Raw genomic sequence first — 27,254 nt, 5'->3', positions numbered from 1 at the left:
GGGGAGAAGGCAGGGGAATGGAACTGAGAGAGTTGCTCTTTCAGAGAGTCGGTGCGGACATGATGGGCTGAATGGCTTCATTCTGCGCTGTAACAATTCTGGGATTCTGTCCCTTTTATTCCATGACCTCTAACTTTGTTCACAAGTCTGTTATGTGGCACTGTATCAAATGCCTTTTGGAGGTCCATGTTGTCACGGAAGTGTTTCTTTTTCTTTCTCCACGGATTATAAACAGTGTGCCTTTAAGACTCTGTTAAAAACAGTGCACCTTTAAGACAGAGGGAGAAGCTTCTGGATTTCTGAGGCACAGTGTGCCAGCTGCACTTGTTACCTAGGCCACAACAGGTAGAGAGGTCACATGGTATATAATGCTTCAATTTGACTGTAAAACTGGCAAAAACCGGCTGAACCAGACACCAGCAAAGTGTACATACTGAAGGGAAAGAGCTGTCTTTTTCTCAGCAGAAATTCTACAAGGAGCTACAGGCTGAGTTAATTGCCTAAGGAGAAAAAATGCCCTTTTGAAGAGACCATTTGTATTGCTGGAGGTAGCAAGATTCCTTTTCTTTACTTCCACCTTAAGAGTCTTTGCTTCAAGATTGACTCTCTCTCTCGACTGATTGTATTTTCTGGAATTTGCAGTAAAGTTTCGTCCAATGTAAAATCTGAGTGGACCCATTACTACACTCCTTGGTTAAAGATCTGTTTGATGCCTGCTGCAGACGAAGTGTTTTGGATGTCTATCCACTAGGAGACCGCTTCATCGGATCCGCGTGGAGACTTTGAGTGGCATTTGATGATTTTCCCATTAGAATACCTCAACCATCAGGAACGTAACCCACAAAGACTTTCTTATTTATTTATTCTTAAGAACCAGCTAATTTTAAAAAAAACACCAATTTTTAAAACTGGTTAACTGTTAGTTTTGAATGCGTGTGTGTGTGAATGGGGGAGTTAGGTTAAAATAAGAAGTTGTAAGGTCTTTAGGCATAGGTTTATCTTAATAGTGTTTAAGATTTAGTTTTTAATAAGTTTGTTGTTGTCTAAAGATACCTGGTTTGGTCTGTTTTATTCCAGGGGTTACTAGAGTGTTTAATTTGTCTGTTTTTCCAGTTGGGTGGGGAAACTTTAATAATATGCGGCGACCTGTGGACTAATGGGACTGAATTGATGTTGCATTGCTCCTGCTTCAGTTGTAGCAATGTAGACCACGTCAACAGCATTACCCTCATCAACCCTCCCTGTTACCTCATCAAAAAACTCCAGTGAGTCTGTGAAACACGATTTGCCCTTAACAAATATATGCTGGCTTTCTTTAATTAACCCACATTTGCCCAAGTGACCATTGATTTTGTCCTGAATTATCGTTTCTAGAAGTTTCTCCACCACCGAAGTTAAACTGACTGGCCCGTAGTTGCAGGACATATCTTTACACCTTTTTTTTGAACATTTGCAATTCTCCAATCCTCTGATACCACTCCTGAGTCTAAGGAAAATTGGAAAATTATGGCCAGTGGCTGCACAATTTCCACTTCCCTCTGTATCTTGGATGCATCGCATCCCATCCTGGTGCCTTATCGACTTTAGGTACAGACGCCTATCCAATATCTCCTCATCAACTTTAAAACCTTCAAGTGTCTGAATCACCTCCTCTTTCACCATGACGTGCGCAGCATCTTCTTCTTTGGTAAAGACAGATGCAAATAATTCATTTAATACCTCAGCCATGCCTCCATGCGTAAATCCCCTTTTTGGCCCCACTCCACCTTTTCCCACCCTTTTACTATTTATATGCCCATAGAAGACTTTGGGATTCCCTTTTATGTGAGCTGCCGGTCTCTTTTCATACTCTTTCTTTGCTTTTTCACTTTCCCTCTGAAGATTTTATATTCAGCCTGGTTCTTGGTTGCATTATCTCGCTGCATATGGACATGGACTACTTCAGTATCTGAGGAGTCGTGAATGGTACTGAACACTTTATAATGCTCCAATGAAACGCCTTGAGTCACTTCATCATGTTAAATGTGCTATATAAATGCATGTTGTTTATGTACATCTACTGAGGTCCAGGTCATCTCAATTCGGGACTGAAGAGCTTCCATTCATTACTTCACTCGCTTCCCTCTCCACAGATGCTGCCAGACCTGCTGAGTGTTTCCAGCACTTTTTGTTTTTATTTCAGATTTCCCGCATCTGCAGTAGTTTACTTTTATTTATTTACTTGCTCTTCTGGCTCATTCACCGTGTCCCTTCCACTTCCTGCCGGTTTCAGTCGCTTCCCATGGCTTTGTATTGCTTACATCCTCCATAATGACATGAAAGGCCACAGTGCCATCTTTGCTCGATTCAGTACTGGGCAGACTGGACATGTTTTCCTGCTTCAAAGATGGCGGCCGGGTGAGCTGCCTCTCGCACTGTATCAAACATGGCGACGTTCCTGTGATGGTGCCGCGCCCTTGCGGAGGAGGAGAGGAGGGGGACTTCGAAAAGGAGAACACCAGCCGGAACCGGAAACAGAGAGGAAGGAAGCACAATAGGAGACGTACAGGGAAACGTCTGGAAGATGGAGGCGGAGTGAGTGGGACACAGGTAATAAATACAGGAATATACATTCTCATCTGTAAACTAATACAACATAATAGATTGTAATGTAATACATTAATATGTATTGTCTCCTGTAAATTAATATAATGCTATAATCCAACTAATATACACTATAATAGAGGAGCAGATGATACATAATTTATAGGTGATATAAGCTAATATATATACTGTATAATTGCGAGTAACAGGTAACATTACTGTATATCTTTCCTGGAAGTTAATATAATGTTATTAAATAGACTATAAAATAGAGAGGAACTGAAAATGATCAGGTGGCAGGACCGTATCTCCAACACAGAAGTCCTCGAGGCGGCCAACATCCCCAGCATTATAAGCCTACTGGGCCAGTGGCGTCTGAGATGGCTTGGCCACGTGAGCCGCATGGAAGATGGCAGAATCCCCAAGGTCACATTGTACAGCAAGCTCGTCACTGGTACCAGACCCACCGGCCGTCCATGTCTCCGCTTTAAAGACGTCTGCAAATGAGACATGAAGCCCTGTGACCTTGATCACAGGTCGTGGGAGTCAGTTGCCAGTAATCGCCAGAGCTGGCGGGCAGCTATAAAGGCAGGGCTAAAGTGTGGCGAGTCGAAGAGACTTAGCAGTTAGCAGGAAAAAAGACAGAAACACAGGGAGATAGCCAACTGTGTAACAGCCCCGACAACCAATTTTATCTGCAGCACCTGTGGAAGAGTCTGTCACTCTAGAATTGGCCTTTATAGCCACTCCAGGCGCTGCTTCACAAACCACTGACCACCTCCAGGTATTTACCCATTGCCTCTCGAGACAAGGAGGCCAAAGAAGAAGAAGAAAATAGAGAGAAACTGATAAATAGATGAATGTACATTTTCACCTCTAACTTAATTAATAGTCTATAATTTTGTTTGACTAACTTGTTTGAGTTCTTTGAAGTAACGGAGGGGGTTGATGAGGATAATGATGTTGATGTGTGTAAGGACTTTGGAAAGGTGTTTTGATAAAGTGCCGCGTAATAAGCTTGTTAGCAAAACTGAAGCCCATGTGATTAAAGGGACAGTGGCAGTGTGGTTGCAAAATTGGCAAAGGGAGAGAAAGCAGAGAGTAGGATTGACTGTACTTCAGACTGGAGGGAAGTTTGCTGTGGTGTTCCCGAGGAGTCAGTATTGGGAGCACTGCTGTTTTTGATATATATTACTTTGCCTGGGCTTGGGTTTACAGGGCATAATTTCAAAGTTTGTAAGTGATACAAAACTCAGAAATGTTTTAAAAAAAAAAATGAGGAGGATAGTAACAGACCAACGTGGCAATCTTTGTGTGGAGCCGGAGGACATAGGTGAGGTTTTAAATGATTACATTTCATCGGTGTTCACTATGGAGAAGGATGATGTAGGTGTAGAGATCAGGGAGAGGGATTGTGATATACTTGAACATATTAGCATTGAAAGGGAGGATATATTAGCTGTTTTAGCGGGCTTAAAAGTGGATAAATCCTCAGGCGCAGATGAGCTGTATCCAAGGCTGTTATATTTATTTTTTTATTTAGAGATACAGCACTGAAACAGGCCCTTCGGCCCACTGAGTCTGTGCCGACCAACAGCCACCCATTTATACTAATCCTACGTTAATCCCATATTCTCTACCAAATCTCCACCATTCTCCTACCACCTACCTACACTAGGGGCAATTTTTAAATGGCCAATTTACCTATCAACCTGCAAGTCTTTGGAGGTGGGAGGAAACCGGAGCACCCAGCAGAAACCCACGCAGACACAGGGAGAACTTGCAAACTCCGCACAGGCAATACCCAGAACTGAACCCGGGTCGCTGGAGCTGTGAGGCTGCGGTGCTGACCACTGCGCTGCCCATATAAGGCAAGGGAGGAGATAGCAGGGGCTTTGACACAAATTTTCGAATCCTGTCTGGTCACAGGAAAGGTAACAGAGGACTTGAAGACAGCGAATGTGTTGCCATTATTCAAGAAGGATAGTCGAGATAAACCAGGTAATTACAGGCCGGTGAGTCTGACATCAGTGGTTGGGAAAATATTGAAAAAAATTCTGAGGGACAGGATTAATCTCCACTTGGAGAGGCAGGGATTAATTAGGGATAGTCAGCATGGCTTTCAGGGGGAGATCGTGTCTAACTAACTTGATTGAATTTTTCGAGGAGGTGACTAGATGTGTAGATGAGGGTAAAGCAGTTGATGGACTTAAGTAAGGCTTTTGATAAGGTCCCGCATGGGAGATTGGTTAAGAAGGGCAATTAAGATGGGATCCAGGGCAATTTGGCAAATTGGATCCAAAATTGACTTAGTGGCAGGAGGCAGAGGATAATGGTCGAGGGCTGTTTTTGTGAGTGGAAGCCTGTGATCAGTGGTGTACCCCAGGGATTGGTGCTGGGACCTTTGCCGTTTCTAGTGTACATTAATGATTTAGACGTGAATATAGGAGATATGATCAGTAAGTTTGCAGATGACAGAAAAATTGGTGGTGTTGTAAATAGTGAGGAGGAAATCCTTAGATTACAGGGAGATATAGATGGGCTGGTAAGATGGGTGGAGCAGTGGCGAATGGAATTTAATCCTGAGAAGTGTGAGGTGATGCATTTTGGGAGGACTAACAAGGCAAGGGAATACACAATGGATGGTAGGACCCTAGGATGTACAGAGGGACCTTGGTGTACTTGTCCATAGATCACTGAAGGCAGCAGCACAGGTATATAAGGTGGTTAGGAAGGCATATGGGATACTTGCCTTTATTAGCCGAGGCATGGAACATAAGAGCAGGGAGGTTATGATGGAGCTGTATAAAACGCTAGTTAGGCCATCGCTGGAGTACTGTGTACAGTTCCGGTACCCACACTATAGGAAGGATGTGATTGCACTGCAGAGGGTGCAGAGGAGATTCACCAGGATGTTGCCTGGGCTGGAGCATTTCAACTATGAAGAGAGACTGAAAAGGCTGGGGTTGTTTTCCTTAGAACAGAGAAGGCTGAAGGGGGACATGATTGAGGTGTACAAGATTATGAGGGGCATTGATAGGTTAGATGGGAAGACATTTTTTTCCCTTAGCGGAGGGATCAAGAACCAGGAGGCATAGATTTAGGGTAAGGGGCAGGAGGTTTAGGGGAGATTTGAGGAAAAAACTTTTCACCCGGAGGGTGGTTGGAATCTGGAACGCACTGCCTGAAGAGGTGGTGGAGGCAGGAACCCTCACAACATTTAGAGGAGCACTTGAAACGCCATAGCATACAGGGCTACAGGCCAAGTGCAGGAATATGGGACTAGAATAGTTGGCTGCTGGATGGCTGGCACAGACGGACCGAAGGGCCTGTTTCTGTGCTGTATAACTCTATGACTCTATCTATATACAAGATGCACTGCAGCAACTCACCACGCCTCCTTCGACAGCACCTTCCAAACCTGTATCAAATCAAAAACAAAGGCGCACAAAGTGGCGAAAGCTAGTGGTAGGCCAGAGGATTGGGAATTTTTTAGAAACCAGCAGCGGGTGACTAAAAAACTAATGAAGAGGGAGAAAATTGATTGAGAGTAAATTGGCAAGAAATATAAAAACAGTAAGAGTGTATTAAAAGGAAGAGAGTAGTTAAAGTAAGTGTGGGACACTTAGAGGATGAGACTGGGGAAATGGCAGATAATTTAAACTAATATTTTGCATCGGTCTTCATGGTGGAGGACACAATTACATCCCAACAATAATAGATTAGCAAGGTGTGAATGGGAGGGAGGAACTTGTAACAATCTCTATCACGAGGGAAAAGGTGCTGGACAAACTGATGGGACTGAAGGCAGACACTTGATGGCCTGCATCCAAGGGTTTTAAAGGAAGTGGCTGCAGAGATAGTGGAGGCATTGGTCATAATATACCAAAGCTTACTGGATTCCGGTGTGGTACCAGCGGATTGGAAAACCGCTAATATGACACCCCTATTCAAGAAAGGAGGGCGATAGAAAGCAGGAAACTATAGACCAGTTAGCTTAACATCAGTCATTGGGAAAATGCTAGAGTCCATTATTAAGGAAGAAATAGCAGGACATTTGGAAAAACATAATGCAATCAAATGGCGTCAACATGGTTTTATGAAAGGGAAATCATGTTTGACAAATTTGTTAGAGTTCTTTGAGGATATAACAAGCAGAGTGGATAAAGGGGACCCGGTAGATGCAGTGTATTTGGATTTTTAGAAGGCTTTTGATAAGGTGCCACTTTTTAAATTGTGCCATTTGGTTTGCATTGCCTCTCTTCATTCTTCCTACCAAAATTTATCAGTTCACACCTTTCTGTATTAATTTTACCTGCCATTTGTCTGTCCATTTCATCGGTCTGTCTACAGCCTCCGAAAAAGTTATTGCACACCAGAACTGGGGATAATGTGTTGGCATGGATTGAGAATTGGCTAACACACAGAAGGCAGAGAGTCGGGATTTTTTTCAGGTTGGAAAGCCATAACTAGTGGGGTGCCACAAGGATCGTTCCTAGGGCCTCAACTATTTACTATCTATTTTAATGACTTGGAGGAAGGGGCAGAGTGTAGTGTATCCAAATGTGCTGACGATACAAAAATAGTTTGGAAGGTATGTTGTGATGTGGACACAAAGAATCTACAAAGGGATTATAGATAGGTTAAGTGAGTGGGCAAAAACTTGGCAGATGGAGTTCAATGTGAGAAAGTGTTGAGGTCACCACTTTGGTAGGAAGAATAAAAAGGCAGTTAATTATTTAGATGAAGAAAGACTACAAAATACTGCAGTACAGAGGGATCTGGGTGTTCTTGTGCATGAAACACAAAAAGTTAGCATGCAAGTGCAGCAAGTAATTTGGACGGCAAATGGAATTTTGGCTTTTATTGCTAGGGGGTTAGAGTTTAAAAATAGGGAAGTCTTATTCCAACTGTACAGGGTGTTGGTGAGGCCGCACCTGGAGTACTGTGTACAGTTTTGATCCCCGTATTTAAGGAAAGATATACTAGCTTGGAGGCAGTTTAGAAAAGGTTCACTAGGCTGATTCCTAGGATGAAGGGATTGTCTTATCAAGAATGGCTAAACAGGTGAGGCCTTTATTGATTGGAGTTTAGAAGAATGAGGGGTGATCTTATTGAAATATATAAGATGCTGAGGGGGCAGATGTTGAGAATATGTTTCCATTGGCGAGGGAATCTCGAACTGGGGACGTACAAAGAACAGTACAGCACAGGAACAGGCCATTCGGCCCTCCAAGCCTGCGCCGATCTTGATGCCTGCCTAAACTAAAACCTTCTGCACTTCCGGGGCCCATATCCCTCTATTCCCATCCTATTCATGTATTTGTCAAGATGCCTCTGAAACGTCGCTATCGTACCTGATTCCTCCACCTCCCCCGGCAGCAAGTTCCTGGCACTCACCACCCTCTGTGCAAAGAACTTGCCTCGCACATCCCCTCTAAACTTTGCCCCTCGCACCTTAAACCTATGTCCCCTAGTAACTGACTCTTCCACCCTGGGAAAAAGCTTCTGACTATCCACTCTGTCCATGCCGCTCATAACTGTATCATGTCGCCCCTCCACCTCCGTCGTTTCAGTGAAAACAATCCGAGTTTATCCAACCTCTCCTCATAGCTAATGCCCTCCAGACCAGGCAACATCCTGGTAAACCACTTCTGTACCCTCTCCAAAGCCTCCACATCCTTCTGGTAGTGTGGCGACCAGAATTGCACGCAATATTCTAAGTGTGGCCTAACTAAAGTTCTGTACAGCTACAGCATGACTTGCCAATTTTTATACTCTATGCCCCAACCGATGAAGGCAATCATGCCGTATGCCTTCTTGACTACCTTATCCACCTGCGTTGCCACTTTCAGTGACCTGTGGACCTGTACGCCCAGATCTCTCTGCCTGTCAATACTCCTAAGGGTTCTGCCATTTACTGGAAGGTCTAATGCCCACCTGCATTAGACCTTCCAAAATGCATTACCTCACAATTGTATGGATTAAACTCCATCTGCCATCTCTCCACCCAAGTCACCAACCGATCTATACCCTGCTGTATCCTCTGACAATCCTCATCACTATCCGCAACTCCACCAACCTTTGTGTCATCCGCAAACTTACTAATCAGACCAGCTACATTTTCCTCCAACTCATTTATATATACTACAAAGAGCAAAGGTCCCAGCACTGATCCCTGCGGAACACCACTAGTCACATCCCTCCATTCAGAAAAGCACCCTTCCACTGCTACCCTTTGTCTTCTATGACCGAGCCAGTTCTGTAGCCATCTTGCCAGCTCACCTCTGATCCTGTGTGACTTCACCTTTTGTACCAGTCTGCCATGCGGGACCTTGTCAAAGGCTTTACTGAAGTCCATATAGATAACATCCACTGCCCTTCCTTCATTAATCATCATCGTCACTTCCTCAAAAAACTCAATCAAATTAGTGAGACACGACCTCCCCTTCACAAAACCATGCTGTCTCTCGCTAATAAGTTTGTTTGTTTCCAAATGGGAGTAAATCCTGTCCCGAAGAATCCTCTCTAATAATTTCCCTACCACTGACGTAAGGTATTACAGATCCTGGTACGTGAAACACAAAGTTAACATGCAGGTACAACAAGCAATTAGGAAGGCAAATGGTATGTTAGTGTTTATTGTAAGGATATTGAAGGCGGGGCTAAAGAGTGGCGAGTCGAAGAGACTTAGCAGTTGGCAGGAAGAAAGACAGAAGCGCAAGGGGAGAGTCAACTGTGTAACAGCCCCGACAAACAAATTTCTCTGTAGCACCTGTGGAAGAGTCTGTCACTCTAGAATTGGCCTTTATAGCCACTCCAGGCGCTGCTCCACAAACCACTGACCACCTCCAGGCGCGTACCCATTGTCTCCCAAGACAAGGAGGCCAAAGAAGAAGAACAAGATTAAAGTTTAAGTATAAGCAAGTCTTGCTGCAATTATACAGGGCTTTGGTGAGACCACACCTGGAGTACTGTGTACAGTTTTAGTCTCCTTGCCTAAGGAAGGATGTAGAGTCATAGAGCATTTACAACACAGAATGAGGCCATTCGACCCATCCTTACCACTTGCTTCCCTACATTGACTCCTGCTCCCCCAATGACTCCATTTTAAATTCTCAGCCTCATGTTTGCATCTCTTCATGACCTTGCCCCTAATGACTTACAACCCCACCCTCCCCCACCCAAAATCCTCATTTCTCCTATTCTTGAGCGTCCTCCTCCCTTTGCCAGCTGTGTTATCTGCCTTCCAGACCCCATGCTCTGAAAGTTCCTCCACCTACTGACCTTCCTTTTACATAGGATTACATTCCGTAGGATATATGGCACAGAAACAGGCCTTTTGGCCCAAACAGTCCATGTTGATGGTTATGCTTTACTTAAGCCTCCTCCCATCTTTCTTCATCTAAATCTATCATTGTAACCCTCTATTCCTTTCTCCCTCATATGCTTGTCTAGCCTCCCCTTAATGCATCTGTACTCTGTCAGTGGTAGCGAGTTCCATGTTCTCACCACTCTTTGGGTGAAGAAGTTTCATTTGAATTTCCTGTTGAATTTCTTGGTGACTATTTTATATTGGTAGTCTCTAGTTATGCTCTTCCCCACAAGTGGAAACATTCTCTCTGTATCCACTCTTATCAAAACCTTTCCGAGTTTTAAAGATCTCTATTAGGTCATCCCTCAGCTACCTTTCTTTTCAAGAGAAAAGAGACCCAGCTTGTTCGTCTTTTCCTAATATGGAGACACATTTCTGGTATCATTCTTGTAAATCTTCTCTGCACCCTCTCCAGTGCCTCTATATCTTTTTTATAATATGCCAACCCGAACTGCACGCAGTCCTCTTAAGTGTGGTCTAACCAAGGTTCCATACAGCTTTAGCATAACTTCCCTACTTTTCAATTCTATCCCTCTGGAAATAAAGCCTGGTGTTTGGTTGCTGTTTTTATGGCCTTGCTACCCTGTGGTGCATCTTTTAGTGACTGGTGTATTTGTGCTCCTCGATCCCTTTGCTCCCCTACTCCACCTAGTCTTGAATCTTTCAAGTATTAAGTGACCTCCCTATTCTTCCTACCAAAATGTACTACCTCACATTTATCTGTGTTGAACTTCATTTGCCAATTATTTGCCCATTCTGCAAGTTTATTAATGTCTTCCTGTCATATGTTGCAGTCCTCCTCAGGATTAGCTATCCTCCACCCCCCCCCCCCCCCCAACCAGTTTGGTATCGTCCGCAAATTCAGAAATTGCATTTTTGATTCCAAAGTCCTAATTGTTATTGTAAATTGTGAACAGCAGCGGTCCCAGCATTGATCCTAGTGGAACACCACTTCCCGCCTTCTGCCACTCTGAATACCCTTTACTTCCACTCTCTGCTTTCTGTCTTGAAGCCGGCGAGCAGTCCACTCTGCCACTTGGCCCCTGACTGGCACGTTCTCTGACTTTATCCATTAGTCTATTATGGGCCACCTTATCAAAGGCCTTTTGAAAATGCAGATAAATTACATCTTCTGCATTACCTCTACTCTGTCTGTTCTCTCCTCAAAGTATTCAACTTTGCTGACCCCATTCTAATATCTCCTTAGGCTGAATTTTTGTCTGATTATGCCTCTGTGAAGCAGCATGGCACATTTCTCTATAGAAATACAAGTTGTTGTTGAAACACAGATTGCAAGCTTCAGCTGTGAGTGCAAGTTCTGTCTGTGCGGTGAAAAGCCGAGGCTTTAATGCAAAGAATTTTTAAAAAGACAATTCGGTAGGTACATTGCATATTACAGATGTAAACCTTTTGAATTTTTAAATTTTGCACATTTTGGAAATTAGAAATTTCAGTTACTGAGGTAAAATAGTGGTCAAAAATATTCAAATGAAAGTTGGCAAGCTTTCACCTCCAGATCACCTGTGACCATAACGTGGAACTACAGTTAATAAAGAACGGCAGATTTGTGTTTCTACAGCACCTTTCATGTCCTTAGGACGTCCCAAAGCACTTTACACCCAATGAAGTACTTTAGAAGTGTAGTCACTATTGTAGAGTAGGAAACACAGCAGCCAGTTTGTGCACTGCCTGTTCCCACAAACAGCAAAGTGATAATGACCAGATAAGGTTTTCTTCAGGGATGTTAATTTAGGGATAAATATTGACCAGAACACTGAGGAGACCTCCTCTGCTCTTTGAAACAGTGGCTACTGGATCTTTTACATCCACCTGAAAGGGCAAATGGAGCTTCGGTTTGATGTGCCATTCGAAAGACGACACCTCCGACAGTGCAGTGGTCCCTCAGTACTGCACTGGAGTGTCAGCCTAGATGTTTGTGCTCAGGTCTCTGGAGTGGGACTTGAATCTGCAACCTTCTGATGGGAGAGTGCTGCCCATTGAACCATGGCTGACCATTACTGGGTAATCCTTTTTTTTTTGGAAAAAATTGACACATTGTCTCTAAATTTAGATGCAGTGTTGGTAAGGGACTTTTGAACAGAAAGCGGTCAAAACATTTGGCCTCGAGTTTGCGCTGGTTTTATCAGCCAAACCAGCACAAAAATGGGAGATTTTTAAATGCAAGTTCCATTAAGTGTAATTCTGGTTTCGGTAATCTTTAACCTGGTTTACAAAGCATTTTGCCTGAAGCTGGCCCCGCCCACAAAAGTGGCCACAGCCCCAGATCGAAATAACAAGGTGGCTGTTTGAGGGGGATCTTCAAATTGAGCTCCTTTTTCTAGGCAGACGGGCACAGGTCCCGTTTTAAAAGCTTTTACACGTTAAGTATTTCATTGGCTTCCCTGCTTTTGTGCTTCAATGCTTCTATTTGAGGGGCCCAGGATCCCATATGCTTTGCTGAATACCCTCTCAATATGTTCTGCAACCTTGGGGGAAGGGAATCGGACTGACTGGATTGCTCTACGGAGAGTCAGCATAGACTCGATGGGCTGAATGGCAGCCTCCTTTGCTGTAAATGACTGATTCTGTTTACTAAGAAGCTGACTAATGTACACCAATGAAATGAACAACTGGTTAGTATAGTTTTTAAGTTATTTTCAGTGATTTTAAAACTGTGTTACTCACAAGTGGAGGACTGCACACCCTTATTAAAATGCTTCTTGATTTGTGATAGACCCATTTTCAATTGTATTAATAAAACGACACCTGGTTACCACTCTTAAAGACATATTTTAACGCAGAGAAAAATAAATGATTACACTGTGCAATTGCACTACTTTACAGAAGATTTAACGTTTGTGATTAGGCAAATCCGTTTGGGCTGAAAGCATGATTTTGTCTCGGAAAATTAGCACCGTTGGCACCCCTGTTGCCTGATTTTGCCCAAAATGGAAACTCTGCCCAGTGTTTTTGGCAAGTCACATTATATTTTAGTTTGTAAATGACTATATCTATATGATCGTATGAACGGATAATGGAATAATGAGGGGGCCTGATAATTAATTAATAATATGATTGGAAACGCAAGCTGAATGTTAAATTCGCAGATGGTAAGAAGGGAGCCAAGAATTTTGCACTTGAGCTCAACAGATCCAATGAATTTCAGTGTGGATAAATGCAAGGTAACACGTTGGAACTAGAATAGGTTGTTCTGTGGGTGCAATGTGGAATCAAATCCTGCTGTGTAATCATTACATGAGAGAGCTACTCATTCTAAATCGTGATGTGGCTGATTTTCTTTTTAAAGGACTATCCGTTGATCGATTTGAAGCCTGCATTAAGATCCAGGCACATTCCTGTCAAGGTTAGCTCAGTGTGTTTCTCTCTGACAGGGTTCAGCTTTTCAAAGTCTCTTCACTGCCGAATTCAGCATCGCCTTCCATCTGCTGCAGCCGGGGAGCGTGCCACAGAAACGTTCACCCAACCAGGAGCTTAAATGGAGCGAGAGACTGAACGCAGCGCAATGGCGGAGGCAGCGAGCATGTCTTCGACCGTCACCGAGACCGTGGATGGAAACCAGCCTGCGGACGTGGTGAGTACTTTTCAAAGTGTCGTCGCTGTTCTAATTTTATTTTTATTCTTTTCGTGGGATGTGGGCGTTGCTGGCAAGGCCAGCATTTGTTGCCCGATACGAATTGTCTTTGACAACTGAGTAGCTTGCTCGGCCATTTGAGAGGGCAGCTGAGAGTCAGCCACATTGCTGTGGGTCAGGAGTCACATGTAGGCCAGACCAGGTAAGGATGGCAGATGTCCTTCCCTAAAGGACATCAGTGACCTCTCTCTTACCACCACGAGTAGTTTTTGTGGCACCATTACTGAGACTATCTTTCAATTCCATCTTTTTTAAAATAATTAATTGAAGTTAAATTCCACCAGCTGCTGTGGTGGGATTTGAACCCCTGTCCCCAGGGCATTAGCCTGGGCCTCTAGATTACTAGTTTAGTGACGATATGACTATGCCTCTATCTTCCCCCCCCCCCCCCCCGAATGTAGGAAACGCAGCAGCCAATTCACGCACAGCAAGGCCCTGCAAGCATAAATGTGACAAGTGACCAGGTAATTGTTTTTTTTGATTGTTGGTTGAAGGATCAATAATTGGCTCAGGACACCAGCAGACCGGACGTGCAGATATCAACCCTAGTTCGCCCACCGACAGATCACTGTGGTGGGGGAAGAGTCTTATAATACTGACGCCAGTATTCACTCCAGACTGTCACAGCCCTGAAAGACACTGATCTATAACTGATACAATCTAGAACGAATGGCTTGGATTTCTGTAATGCCTTTCATGACTCTGGACATGCCAAAGTGCTTTCTAGCCAATGAATGTTAGAAACCTTTTAGAAATATGATGTAGGAAAAGCGGCAGTGACTGTGTGCAGAAACAGCAACATGATAACATCACTAAAACAGATTATCTGGCTGGTTGAGGGAGAAACATTGGCCAGGACACTGGCGGGAACTCCCCTGCTCTTCGAAACAGTGGCCGTGGGATCCTTCACATCCACCTGAGAAGGCATGCGGGGCCTCGGTTTAATGTCTCCTCCAGAACAGCAACAACAACTTATATTTATATAGAGCCTTTAACATGAGATGTTCCCAGGGCTTTGCAGGAGCATTATAAAACACAAATATGACACCCAAGCCACACATGAAGGTATTGGCTCAGATGACCGAAAGCATGGTCAAAGAGGTAGGTTTTAAGAAGTGTCATAAAGGCGGAGGGAGAGGCGCAGGGAGGGAATTCCAGAGCTTGGGGCCTAGGCAGCTGAAGGCACGGCCACCAAGGGTGGAGCGATTTAAAATCGAGGATGGTGGGGCTGGAGGAGATTAAAGATGGGCAGGGGTGAGGCTATGGAGTGATTTGAAAACAAGGATGAGAATTTTAAAATCATGACATTGCTTGAACCGGATGCCAGTGTAGGTGAGTGAGCACAGGGATGACCAGGACACTGGCAACAGAGTTTTGGTTGACTCGTGTTTACGGTGGGGGTGGGTTTGGAATGTGGGAGACCAGCCTGGAGTGCATTGGAATAGTGACGTCTGGAGGTATGAATGAGGGTTTCAGCAGCAGAGGAGCTGAGACCGGGCAAAGGCGGACGTTGTTAGAGGTGGGAATAGGCTGTCTTAGTGTCGCGCCAATATGAGGTCGGAAACTCATCTCCGGGTCAAATGTGACCGGAAGGTTGTGAACAGGCTGGTTTAATCTCAGACTATTGCTAGGGAGAGGAATGGAATCGATAGCTAGGAAACGGAGTTTGGTGCGAGGACTGAAAACTTTGGCTTCTGTCTTTCCAATAACTAATTGGCAGAAATTTCTGCAGATCCAGTACTGGATGCCGGATAAGTAGTCTGATACTTCAGCAACTGTGGAGGAATTGAGAGGTGGTGGTGGGATAGAGCTGAGTGTCGTCAGCATATATATGAAAACTAAGTGTTTTTGGATCGGGGCAGTGTGTAGATGAGAAGTAGGAGAGGGACAAAGATAGGTCCTTGGGGGACACCAGAGGTAACGGTGCAAAAGCAGGAAGAGAAACCATTGCAAGTGATACCCTGGCTCTGATTAGATAAGAATGGAGAGCAGTCCCACCCAGCTGGACAATAGTGAAGAGGCGTGGGAATGGATTTGGGAGGCAAGAACACATTCAAAGAGTTTGAAGAGGGGGTGGTAGTTTGCTAGGACTGTGGGGTCAAGGGTTGTTTTTAAGGAGAGGGGTGATGATAGATTTAGAGGCGAGGGGGGCAACTCCGGAAGAGAGAAAACCGTTCACAATATTGGCTCACATGGGGACCAGGAGGGGAAGTTAGCTGGTCAGCAGTTTAGTGGGAATAGGATCGAGGGAATGGGAGGTGGGTCTCGTGGACAAGATGAGCTCTGAGAGGGCATGAGGGGTGATAGCGAAACTAGAGAAAGATGCGAGCTTAGGGCTAGGGCAGGAAGGATCATTAGAGGAAGTTTGGTCAGGTGGGCTAGTGCAAGGGAGGGATGCGGCAGAGGCAGCTGATCGGATGGTCTCAATCATAAGAACTAGGAGCAGGAGTAGGCAATTCAGCCCCTCGAGCCTGCTACACCATTCAGTACAATCATGGTTGATCTCATCTTGGCCTCAACCCCTACTTTCCTGTCCGTTCTCCATAACTCTTCTACCCATTACTAATTAAAAATCTGTCTATCTCCTCCTTTAAATTTACCCAATATCGCGGCATCCACCGCACTCTGGGGTAGCGAATTCCACAGACTCACGACCATTTGAGAGAAGCAATTTCTCCTCATCTCTGTTTTAAATCTGCTACCCCTTATCCTAAAACTATGATCTCTCGTTCTAGATTGCCCCACAAGAGGAAACATCCTCTCTCTATCTACTTTGTCAATCCCCTTAATCATCTTATATACCTCAATTAGATCTTCTCTCATTCTTCTAAACTCCAGAGAGTAAAGGCCTAAACTGCTCAATCTCTCTTCATAAGACAAACCCCTCAGCCCTGGAATCAATCTCGTGAACCTCCTCTGAACTGTCTCCAATGCAACTACATCCCTCCTCCAGTAAGGGGACCAAAACTGCACACAATACTCCAGGTGCAGTCTCACTAATGCCTTGTACAGATTCAGCAACACTTCCCTACTTTTATATTCTATTCCTTTAGCAATAAGTGCCAAAGTTCCATTTGCCTTCCTTATCACCTGCTGTACCTGCATACCAGCTTTCTGGGATTCATGCACGAGGACACCCAGATCCCTCTGCACCGAAGCACTCTGTAGTTTCTCTCCATTTAAATAATTTGCCTTTCTATTCTTCCGACCAAAATGGATAACCTCACACATCCATGTTAAACTCCATCTGCCAAATTTTGGCCCATTCACCTAACCTATCCATATGTAAATTTCTTATTTCTTTGCTGCAGCTTACTATCCCACCTATTTCAGTGTCATCTGCAAATTTGGCTATAGTACCTTCTATCCCTGCATCCAAGTCATTAATATAGATTGTAAATAGTTGGGGCCCAAGGACCGAACCCTGTGGCACCCCATTAGTTACATCTTGCCAAGCAGAAAAAGACCCATTTATCCCGACTCTCTGTTTTCTGTAGGTTAGCCAATCCTCTATCCAAGCTAATAAATTGCCCCGAACCCCATGTGATCTTACCTTGTGTATTAACCTTTTGTGCAGCACCTTATCAAATGTCTTCTGGAAGTCCAGATATACGACATCTACAGAATCCCCATTATCATTTTGCTTGTTAATCTTTGAAGAACTCTAGCAAATTAGTCAAACACAATTTACCCTTCATAAAACCATGCTGACTCTGATGGATTGTGTTTTGACTTTCTAAATGTCCTGTTATTACTTCCTTAATAATGAATTCTAAGTTCCTCTCTTTCTATAACCTCTGCATTACCTGTTATTATTGGGATGGTACTAGTGTCCTCCACAGTGGAAATTGAGGCAAAATACTGATTTAGATTCTCTGCCTTTTCTGTCTTCCCCTCTTATAACTCGCCAGTTTCATCCTCCAAGGGACCAACATTCACTTTAGCTACTCTCTTACCTTTTATAAACTTATAGAAGCTTTTGCTATCCGTTTTTATATTTTGCGCTAGTTTTCTTTCATAATTTACCTTTGCTTTTTTTATTACTTTTTTAGTAATCCTTTGTTGATCTTTAAAAGCTTCCCAATCTTCCAGCCTGCCACTGGCCTTTGCAATATGGTATGCCTTAGTTTTTGTCTTTGTTATCCTTAACTTCCTTGCTTAGCCATGGATGTTTTCTTCCCCCACCCCCCCCCCCCCCCCTACAATCTTTCTTCCTCTCTGAAATATATTTTAGTTGGGAGGAATTGAATATCTCCTGCCACTGCTCATCAAATGTCCTACCTTTTAGTCTTCCTGCCCAGTCCACTAGGGCCAAATCTGTCCTCATGCCTATGTAATTACCTTTGTTTAACTCCAGAATGCTAGTGTGGGACTCCAGCTTCTCACCCTCAAACTGAATTTGAAATTCGAGCATGCTCTGGTCACTCTTCCCTAGAGGATCCTTAACTATGAGATCATTAATTAATCCCACCTCATTACACAATACCAAATCTAGAATAGCCTGCTCCCTGGTTGGTTCCACAACATATTGCTCCAAAAAACAATCTCTAATACATTCATTGAACTCTTCCTCGAGGCTACCCTTTACCAATTTGATTAATCCAGTCTATATGCATATTAAAATCACCCATGATTATTGCCGTATCTTTCTTACAAGCCACCAGTATTTCCTGGTTTATACTGTGCCCCACTGCGGAGCTACTGTTTGGGGACCTATAGATTACTCCCACCAGGGACTTCTTTCCCTTGCTATTTCTTATTTCTCCCCAGACTGATTCTACACCTTGATCTCCAGTGCCTATATCATTTCTCACTACTGCACTGATCTCTTCCTTTACTAAGAAAGCTACACCACCTCCTTTTCCTTCCTGCCTATCCTTCCAAAATACTGAGTACCCTTGGATATTCAATTCCCAAACCTGGTTTCCCTGCAACCACGTCCCAGTAATCGCCACTAAATCATACCCATTCGTCTCTATTTGCGCTGTTAACTCATTTATTTTATTCAGAATGCTTTGTGCATTCAGATGCAAAGCCTTTAAGTTTGTTCTATTATTAAATTTCCCTACTCTTGTACGATTCCTTAGTGCAATATGACGTTCACACGTTCTGTCCCTTCCTTTTATTTTCTGGTAACAATCGGCCTCATCACTAACCTGCACTCCTACCTTGTCCTTTAACTTTGACTTCCCAGTGACAGAGGTCCATGAGCTCCTCGCATATATTGGTGGAGGGGAGATGGGTTTAAGAAGACAGTTTGCACTAGAGGAGAAGAAGCTGGGGTGTTATCTATCCTTCCAAGGTGATCCTGGATTAGTGAGCAGTTTTCGCAGACGAGAACAGGACCTGCTAGTGTTTTATGTCATCGAACAAATCCGGCAGTGAATGATTAAATCAGTTATCCGCCATTTCCTTTCAAGTTTGCGTCCCATGGACTTAAGGGAGTGGAGATGAGGGCTTTACGGCAAGGGGAGCAGCCAGGGTGTGAGAGAGAGAAAGAGTAATGGTTTTATTGGGAACTAGGGCATCAAAGGTTGAGCAAATCAGTAGCTGCAGAATTGTTGTGGATGGAGGGTCAGAGGCTTGACCGTTGGGATTTTGAAAGTGCAGTTGTAAGTGAATTGGAGGATAATCTTTTTTTTTGAAGGGGTGGATACAGAAGGAGGTAGGGTTGGGACTTGAAAGGGGGTTATGGGTGGACAGTTATACGAAGAAGTGATCAGAGATGACTTTATCTCTACTTGAAATGGTGGAACTAGCAAGACTTCATGGAATGGCAAGGTCAAGGGGGCGGTCGTGAAAATGGGTTGGGGAGTTTACATGGAGGGAGAGGTTCAGGGAGGATAAGAGGGCCGTCGGCTCAGAGCAGAGAGACCATGATTTGATGGAGGTTGAAATCAGCGGATGAGAAGTCACTTGGTGCCGAGGCTGAGGGAGGAAAGCAGTGACGATATCTCAATAAGAAAATTTCTAATATATTTGGGAGGACGATGGAGAATGAGATTTTGAGAGAGGTGAAAGGGATGGAACAAGGTGAGATGTTCAAAGGAAGAGAATGTGCCAGAGGAGTAGGGGGTCAGGCCAAAGTGTGATCTGGTGATGAGCACCACACAACCACGGTGGCGGTCTTGATGGGGCCAGTGGTGGAACAGAAAGCCAGGCAGAAAAGTTTCATTAAAGCCAGGTTTCTGTTCAGGGCATGATGTCGATGCAGTCATCCACAATAAGTCCATGGATTGTAAGGCCTTGTTCACAAGCAAACAGCCATTCCGGACTGAGATGTATAGAACGAAGGACAGTACAGTAAAATAAAAGCAAAATACTGCGGATGCTGGAAATCCGAAATAAAAACAAGAAATGCTGGGAATACTCAGCAGGTCTGGCAGCATCTGTGGAGAGAGAAGCAGATTTAACGTTTCGGGTCAGTGACCCTTCTTCGGAACAGGACAGCACAGGAACAGGCCATTCGGCCCTCCAAGCCTGCGCCAATCTTGATGCCTGTCTAAACTAAAACCTTCTGCACTTCCGGGGTCCGTATCCCTCTTCCCATCCTATTCATGTATTTGTCAAGATGCCTGTTAAACATCGCTATCGTACCCGCTTCCACCACCTCCCCCAGCAGCAAGTTCCAGGCACTCACCACCCTCTGTGTAAAGGACTTGCCTCGCACATCCCCTCTAAACTTTGCCCCTCGCACCTTAAACCTATATAGAGGGGAGGTGAGAGCTGATCCGCTGGCAGAGATAACAGGGTCAGCAGTGGGAAGGATGAGTTAGACAGGAAGAAGATTGCCACGATTAGCCGCACCCCCCCTCCCCCCCAGCAGGCATGCTGGGTGGGAAGGACAATGAGGGAGAGTGGGATGGATGGGGCAATTGGGGTTGCTGCTCATTGAGCCATTGCTGAGTGCCTCAATGAGCCCATCAGTGCATGGCAAGAGAGGCACACAGGGAAGCTGGAGGCTTATCTAAGAAGGAGTCAAGGCTGGGAGGGCTGCAAGAGATCAAGAGGTAGGAGTACTGAAGGATTGGGGTAGGGAATTGGGAAAACAGAGTACCCAAGCGTGGAGAAGTGAAAGGAGGCTTGAAGATAGAATACGGGGGTCGAGGAGGGGTAAGGAGAAATGTTTTTTTTTTAGAAAAGGAGTTCGATGTGCTGGGCTCAGGTCCAGAGCACCAGCCAAAATGCAGATGTGAATGGACTCTGAGCTCAAGTTACATATGTCTAGGTGCATATAACTTAGGGTACATAAAAACTTGATAGCAAATGGAAAAGAGGAACTAGATATGAGATAACAGCGGGGAGACTAGAGTTTAAAGTCTGGTGGTGGGATAACAATATTGTAGGTAAGGTAGAGTCAGCATGGTGCATTGACAAAGCATTGTTTTGAGTCCAGAGGTGTGTGTATCGAGTGAAGTACAGAGGGTAGAATGTTGGAAGATGCACTGACAGAGGTATTTTCATGAGAATGAGGATGCAGGAGGTGTACAGAGTCAGTTGCAGGATCAGAAAGATAATGGCGAAGGTGGAGAACACCTTAAAATCCTGAAGCAGTAGATGTTTGTAATTCATCTCGGGGGTCAGATTCTGGCCGGAAGCAGACTGAAGCTGAAAAACCGGTATAACTATTGGCCATTCGCTGGTTCAGCAGGAGAGCCAAGTCTCTCAGTCACAGCAGTGGTGGGGGAAGGGCAGTAAACTGATCACATTTACCTTAAATATCGCAAAAAAGCAGCAAATCGGAGACACGAGTTGGGCCTTATGGTAGAAGCTTCGTCTTGATATCAAGCGAAGACAACGTTTCCCACAGTGCAGTACTTCCCTCAGTAATCCACTGGGAATGTCGGCCAGGAGTTTGTGCTCGCCTCTGGAGTGGGATTGAGCCCACAACCTTCTGACTGAGGCAAGAATGCATGAGCCAAGGCTGACGGGCAGTGCAGCTTGTAAACTATGGGGGTGATTTTTTTCAGTCTGTTCACGCGTACTTTGGGTACTTTCTCACCATTTCTCGTTACTGCATCAATGAGCTCCTTTTCCTCCTCCGTTTTCTTTCTTCCCCCTTCCGCTTCTGCAGGAGAACCGCAGCATCACCATCAGACTGAGGAAGCGCAAGACCAACAAGAAGGTGGAGTGGACGAGTGATACTGTGGACAATGAGCACCTCGGTCGTCGTTCCTCCAAGTGTAAGTGTCACGATTGCAAGGTATGAAAGTATCGGGTCCGGCAGCATCCAGTTGGGCCCACGCTCCAGAAATACTGCACTCCTTCTATCCTGGTACTGGAAGGGAGGTGAAGAGAAAGTTTCTTTTCACCCGGCGAGTTATGATCTGGAATGTACTGCCTGAAAGGGCGGTGGAAACCGATTCAATAATAACTTTCAAAAGGGATTTGGAAAGACATTTGAAAGGGAATAATTGCAGGGCGGCAGCGAAAGAGCAGGGGGCAGTGGGACTAATTGCAAATTTCAAAGAGCCAGCACAGGCATGATGGGATGAATGGCCTCATTCTGTGCTGTACCATTCTATGATGCACTACCCCCTAGCCAAGATCCTCGCTCTCGAAAGTGTCTAATGATTTAAGGTTCATTTAGTTTCTACGTCCTTTCAAATTTTTCTTGGGATGGACAATCCTTGTTGACCTGCCTCCGCAAAGTGTTCTCCTCGGAGCTCTCCTGGGTCGCTGCCATTGCTGGTGGGGGGTGGGGGGGGATGCCACCAAAACAGGAAGAGCACTGCCTGCAACGGTCAAGGCTCTGGATTCAAACTCTGGGCCCTGGAGCTCCGGTGCCGCAGCTGCCGAGCCCAGGAAGCTCTGGCAAAGCCCAGCCAGTATCTGCAGGCCACGTCCGAGCTACTGGAGATGTTTGGCGGCCTCCCAGGATCTGACGGGCTGTCGAACTCCTGCTTCTCTCCTTGCCTGAGAGGAACAGGAGGAGGCCATTCAGGCCCTTGAGCCTGCTCCCCCTGATCCTATATCTTGCCTCATTTACCTGGATTGGTTTTGTAATCCTTAAAACCTTGCCTATGAGGAATACTCAGTGCGCTTACCTGCTGAACTGCAGGGGACAACCCCATTTCTTTCTATAGACATTCCTCAGTTACAGATGCTTTGCAGTGACAGAGAGAGAGAGAGAGATCTCTCCATACTGACTCTCCATTGATGACCCCGGGTGTGAGCAGTGAGGGAGTGCCCTCCCTATACTGAGCTCCATTTGATATTCCCAGGCTCGGATGGTGTGCACTCTCTACAATAAATTTCCCTCTCTGTTTTCCAGGCTGCTGTATTTACGAGAAGCCGAGGGCCTTTGGGGAAAGCTCATCGGAGAGCGAAGATGAAGACGCTGGCTGCGGAAATGCTCACTGCGTCAGAGGCCACAAGAAGCCGCTCTCGGGCAGCGGTCCACATCCGCCAGACCACAACCATGAGCTGGAGCACTCGAATCACGGACTCAGTCACCCCCCGGAGAACTGAAGGGGTTGGCGGTGCGGTGGGGTGGGGTGGAGCTGCAGCGGATCAAACCAGGGGATGACGCACCTCTCCCTGAGTTTGAAGCGCCCTCTACGGTCTCCCCCTCCGCCATCCCCACCCACTCTCTCTAACTCAACACGCTAACTGAAGGGTCTCGATGCAATCGCGACGTTTGCTTTTCTTTTAGAGGAGAGGTTTTTTTTAAGGAGAAAACTAGATCTGTAAATTTGTATGGCATTTGTAAATTTATTTAAGTGGGAACCTTTCGCCATTTTCTGCGGATCCTCGGGAGGGTATGTGCAGCGCACAGGCCCCGACCGAGACCCGCCAATCAAGTTTGCACGATACAGATAATCTAAAATACATTTGTAATCGGTGGGAGGATCAGGTGGAAATGAATCACTCCGCTGCCAAACACAGTGCAAGCAGCCTGGGCGGTCAAATGCGGCCTGGATGGTCAAGCAATGGACAGGCAGATGCTTCGAGTCTGGCATGATAGCTGTAAGAGAGCCACAGGTAGGTGGGTACAACATGGTTAGTAGAGTGAGGGTCAGGGTCCCGGTGTAATAGAGTATGTGGGTGAGGGTCACTGTCCCGGTGTAATAGGGTCTATGGGTGAGGGTCACTGTCCCGGTGTAATAGGGTCTATGGGTGAGGGTCACTGTCCTAGTGTAATAGGGTCTATGGGTGAGGGTCACTGTCCCGGTGTAATAGGGTCTATGGGTGAGGGTCACTGTCCTAGTGTAATAGGGTCTGTGGGTGAGGGTCACTGTCCCAGTGTAATAGGGTCTGTGGGTGAGGGTCACTGTCCCAGTGTAATAGGGTCTGTGGGTGAGGGTCACTGTCCTAGTGTAATAGGATCTGTGGGTGAGGGTCACTGTCCCGGTGTAATAGGGTCTATGGGTGAGGGTCACTGTCCCGGTGTAATAGGGTCTATGGGTGAGGGTCACTGTCCTAGTGTAATAGGGTCTGTGGGTGAGGGTCACTGTCCCAGTGTAATAGGGTCTGTGGGTGAGGGTCACTGTCCTAGTGTAATAGGGTCTGTGGGTGAGGGTCACTGTCGTGGTGTAATAGGGTCTGTGGGTGAGGGTCACTGTCACGGTGTAATAGGGTCTATGGGTGAGGGTCACTGTCCCGGTGTAATAGGGCCTGTGGGTGAGGGTCACTGTCCCGGTGTAATAGGGTCTGTGGGTGAGGGTCACTGTCGTGGTGTAATAGGGTCTGTGGGTGAGGGTCACTGTCCCGGTGTGATAGGGTCTGTGGGTGAGGGTCACTGTCCCGGTGTGATAGGGTCTGTGGGTGAGGGTCACTGTCCCAGTGTAATAGGGTCTGTGGGTGAGGGTCACTGTCCCGGTGTAATAGGGCCTGTGGGTGAGGGTCACTGTCCCGGTGTAATAGGGTCTGTGGGTGAGGGTCACTGTCCCGGTGTAATAGGGTCTGTGGGTGAGGGTCACTGTCCCGGTGTAATAGGGTCTGTGGGTGAGGGTCACTGTCCCGATGTAATAGGGTCTGTGGGTGAGGGTCACTGTCCCGGTGTAATAGGGTCTGTGGGTGAGGGTCACTGTCCCGGTGTAATAGGGTCTGTGGGTGAGGGTCACTGTCCCGGTGTAATAGGGTCTGTGGGTGAGGGTCACTGTTCGGGTGTAATAGGATCTGTGGGTGAGGGTCACTGTCCCGGTGTAATAGGGTCTGCGGGTGAGGGTCACTGTCCCGGTGTAATAGGATCTGTGGGTGTGGGTCACTGTCCCGGTGTAATAGGGGCTGTGGGTGAGGGTCACTGTTCGGGTGTAATAGGGTCTGTGGGTGAGGGTCACTGTCCCGGTGTAATAGGGTCTATGGGTGAGGGTCACTGTCCTAGTGTAATAGGGTCTGTGGGTGAGGGTCACTGTCCCAGTGTAATAGGGTCTGTGGGTGAGGGTCACTGTCCCGGTGTAATAGGGTCTGTGGGTGAGGGTCACTGTCCCGGTGTAATAGGGTCTGCGGGTGAGGGTCACTGTTCGGGTGTAATAGGATCTGTGGGTGAGGGTCACTGTCCCGGTGTAATAGGGTCTGCGGGTGAGGGTCACTGTCCCGGTGTAATAGGATCTGTGGGTGTGGGTCACTGTCCCGGTGTAATAGGGGCTGTGGGTGAGGGTCACTGTCCCGGTGTAATAGGGTCTGTGGGTGAAGGTCACTGTCCCGGTGTAATAGGATCTGTGGGTGTGGGTCACTGTCCCGGTGTAATAGGGGCTGTGGGTGAGGGTCACTGTCCCGGTGTAATAGGGTCTGTGGGTGAGGGTCACTGTCCCGGTGTAATAGGGTCTGTGGGTGTGGGTCACTGTCCCGGTGTAATAGGGGCTGTGGGTGAGGGTCACTGTCCCGGTGTAATAGGGTCTGTGGGTGAAGGTCACTGTCCCGGTGTAATAGGGTCTGTGGGTGAGGGTCACTGTCCCGGTGTAATAGGGTCTGTGGATGAGGGTTGTGTGTGTAGGTGGGTATGGAGGGGGTGAGCACTCTTTGCCGGGATGGGAAGGGGAGTGGGTTGTGTGTGGGTGTGTATGTAGGTGGGTATGGGCACTCTCTCTGCTGGGTGTGAATGGGTGTGGTCTCTGTGGGCGTGGGCCACTCTCAGTTACTGCCATTAGAGAAGGGTTGGGCTGGATTGCCTTCCCATGAGCTGACCTGTGCTCGTACTGTGAGGGCTGGGGCTGGTGTGATGCTGCTCTGCTGGTGATCATTGTTACTGATTTGTTATTTAATGCTGGAGGAGATGTTCCTCCGCTGATCAGACGTATTGAAATAAATGGTCTTGCTGAACATAAATAGATGTGTGAACCCACCTGTGACTCGAAAGCTGGCTGGTGTGAGCAAACCCCAGCCATGGGGCCAGGGCAGGAGACGTATGGCCTGGCAGTCGGTTAAGCAGATGGGTATATGAGCAGAATTAAACTTGTGTTACAAAGATAGTTCCCAAATTTGTTGAAGGTGAGCACCTTCTTGTCCTTCACCAGTTTTGGATGCCAGTACTGGTAGATTTAGAACAAAGTACAGCACAGGAACAGGCCATTCGTCCCTCCAAGCCTGCGCCGATCTTGATGCCTGCCTAAACTGAAACCTTCTGCACCTCCGGGGACCGTATCCCTCTATTCCCATCCTATTCATGTATTTGTCAAGATGCCTCTTAAACGTCGCTATCGTACCTGCTTCCACCACCTCCCCCGGCAGCACGTTCCAGGCACTCACCACCCTCTGTTTAAAGAGCTTGCCTCGCACATCCCCTCTAAACTTTGCCCCTCTCACCTTAAACCTATGTCCCCCAATAACTGACTCTTCCACCCTGGGAAAAAACTTCTGACTATCCACTCTGTCCATGCCGCTCATAACTTTGTAAACCTCTATCATGTCGCCCCTCCACCTCCGTCATTCCAGTGAAAACAATCCGAGTTTATCCAACCTCTCCTCATAGCTAATGCCCTCCAGACCAGGCAACATCCTGGTAAACCTCCTCTGTACCCACTCCAAAGCCTCCACATCCTTCTGGTAGTGTGGCGACCAGAATTGCTCGCAATATTCTAAGTGTGGCCTAACTAAGATTCTGTACAGCTGCAGCATGACTTGCCAATATTTATACTCTGTGCCCCGACCGATGAAGGCAAGCATGCCGTATGCCTTCTTGACTACCTTATCCACCTGCGTTGCCACGTTCAGTGACCTGTGGACCTGTACGCCCAGATCTCTCTGCCTGTCAATACTCCTAAGGGTTCTGCCATTTACTGTATACTTCCCACCTGTATTAGACCTTCCAAGATGCATTACCTCACATTTGTCTGGATTAAACTCCATCTGCCATTTCTCCACCCAAGTCTCCAACCAATCTATATCCTGCTGTATCCTCTGACAATCCTCATCACTATCCGCAACTCCATCAACATTTGTTGTCTTTGTGTTGTCTGCAAACTTACTAATCAGACCAGCTACATTTTCCTCCAAATCGTTTATATATACTACAAAGAGCAAAGTTCCCAGCACTGATCCCTGCGGAACACCCTCCATTCAGAAAAGCACCCTTCCACTGCTACCCTCTGTCTTCTATGACCGATCCAGTTCTGTATCCATCTTGCCAGCTCACCTCTAATCCCGTGTGACTTCACCTTTTGTACCAGTCTGCCATGAGGGACCTTGTCAAAGGCTTTACTG

At 46.2% G+C, this 27,254-nt stretch overlaps 1 protein-coding gene across 1 annotated transcript; it reads left to right on the top strand.

Annotated features, from left to right (window-relative positions):
- The first annotated feature begins 2,483 nt into the window (after positions 1-2,483).
- On the top strand, positions 2,484-25,880 carry ppp1r11 (protein phosphatase 1, regulatory (inhibitor) subunit 11). The gene is made up of 4 exons (XM_068009629.1): positions 2,484-2,589; positions 13,351-13,550; positions 21,685-21,793; positions 22,885-25,880. Exons 2-4 carry the CDS (start codon positions 13,455-13,457, stop codon positions 23,079-23,081), a joined length of 402 nt encoding a protein of 133 aa, XP_067865730.1. The 5' UTR covers positions 2,484-2,589; positions 13,351-13,454; the 3' UTR covers positions 23,082-25,880.
- Positions 25,881-27,254: the final 1,374 nt, after the last annotated feature.

Source organism: Heterodontus francisci, chromosome 29 (genome assembly GCF_036365525.1).
Source record: "Heterodontus francisci isolate sHetFra1 chromosome 29, sHetFra1.hap1, whole genome shotgun sequence".
NCBI classification, from domain to species: Eukaryota; Metazoa; Chordata; class Chondrichthyes; order Heterodontiformes; family Heterodontidae; genus Heterodontus; species Heterodontus francisci.
This window is presented reverse-complemented; position numbering and strand designations above follow the sequence as displayed.

Bases quoted from the DNA above. Each gene is read 5' to 3' on its own strand.
- ppp1r11 (XM_068009629.1), top strand. From the start codon at position 13,455: ATGGAGCGAGAGACTGAACGCAGCGCAATGGCGGAGGCAGCGAGCATG. The intron at 13,551-21,684 runs GTGAGTACTTTT...CCGCTTCTGCAG, and splicing joins GAAACCAGCCTGCGGACGTG to GAGAACCGCAGCATCACCAT. The intron at 21,794-22,884 runs GTAAGTGTCACG...TCTGTTTTCCAG, and splicing joins CGGTCGTCGTTCCTCCAAGT to GCTGCTGTATTTACGAGAAG.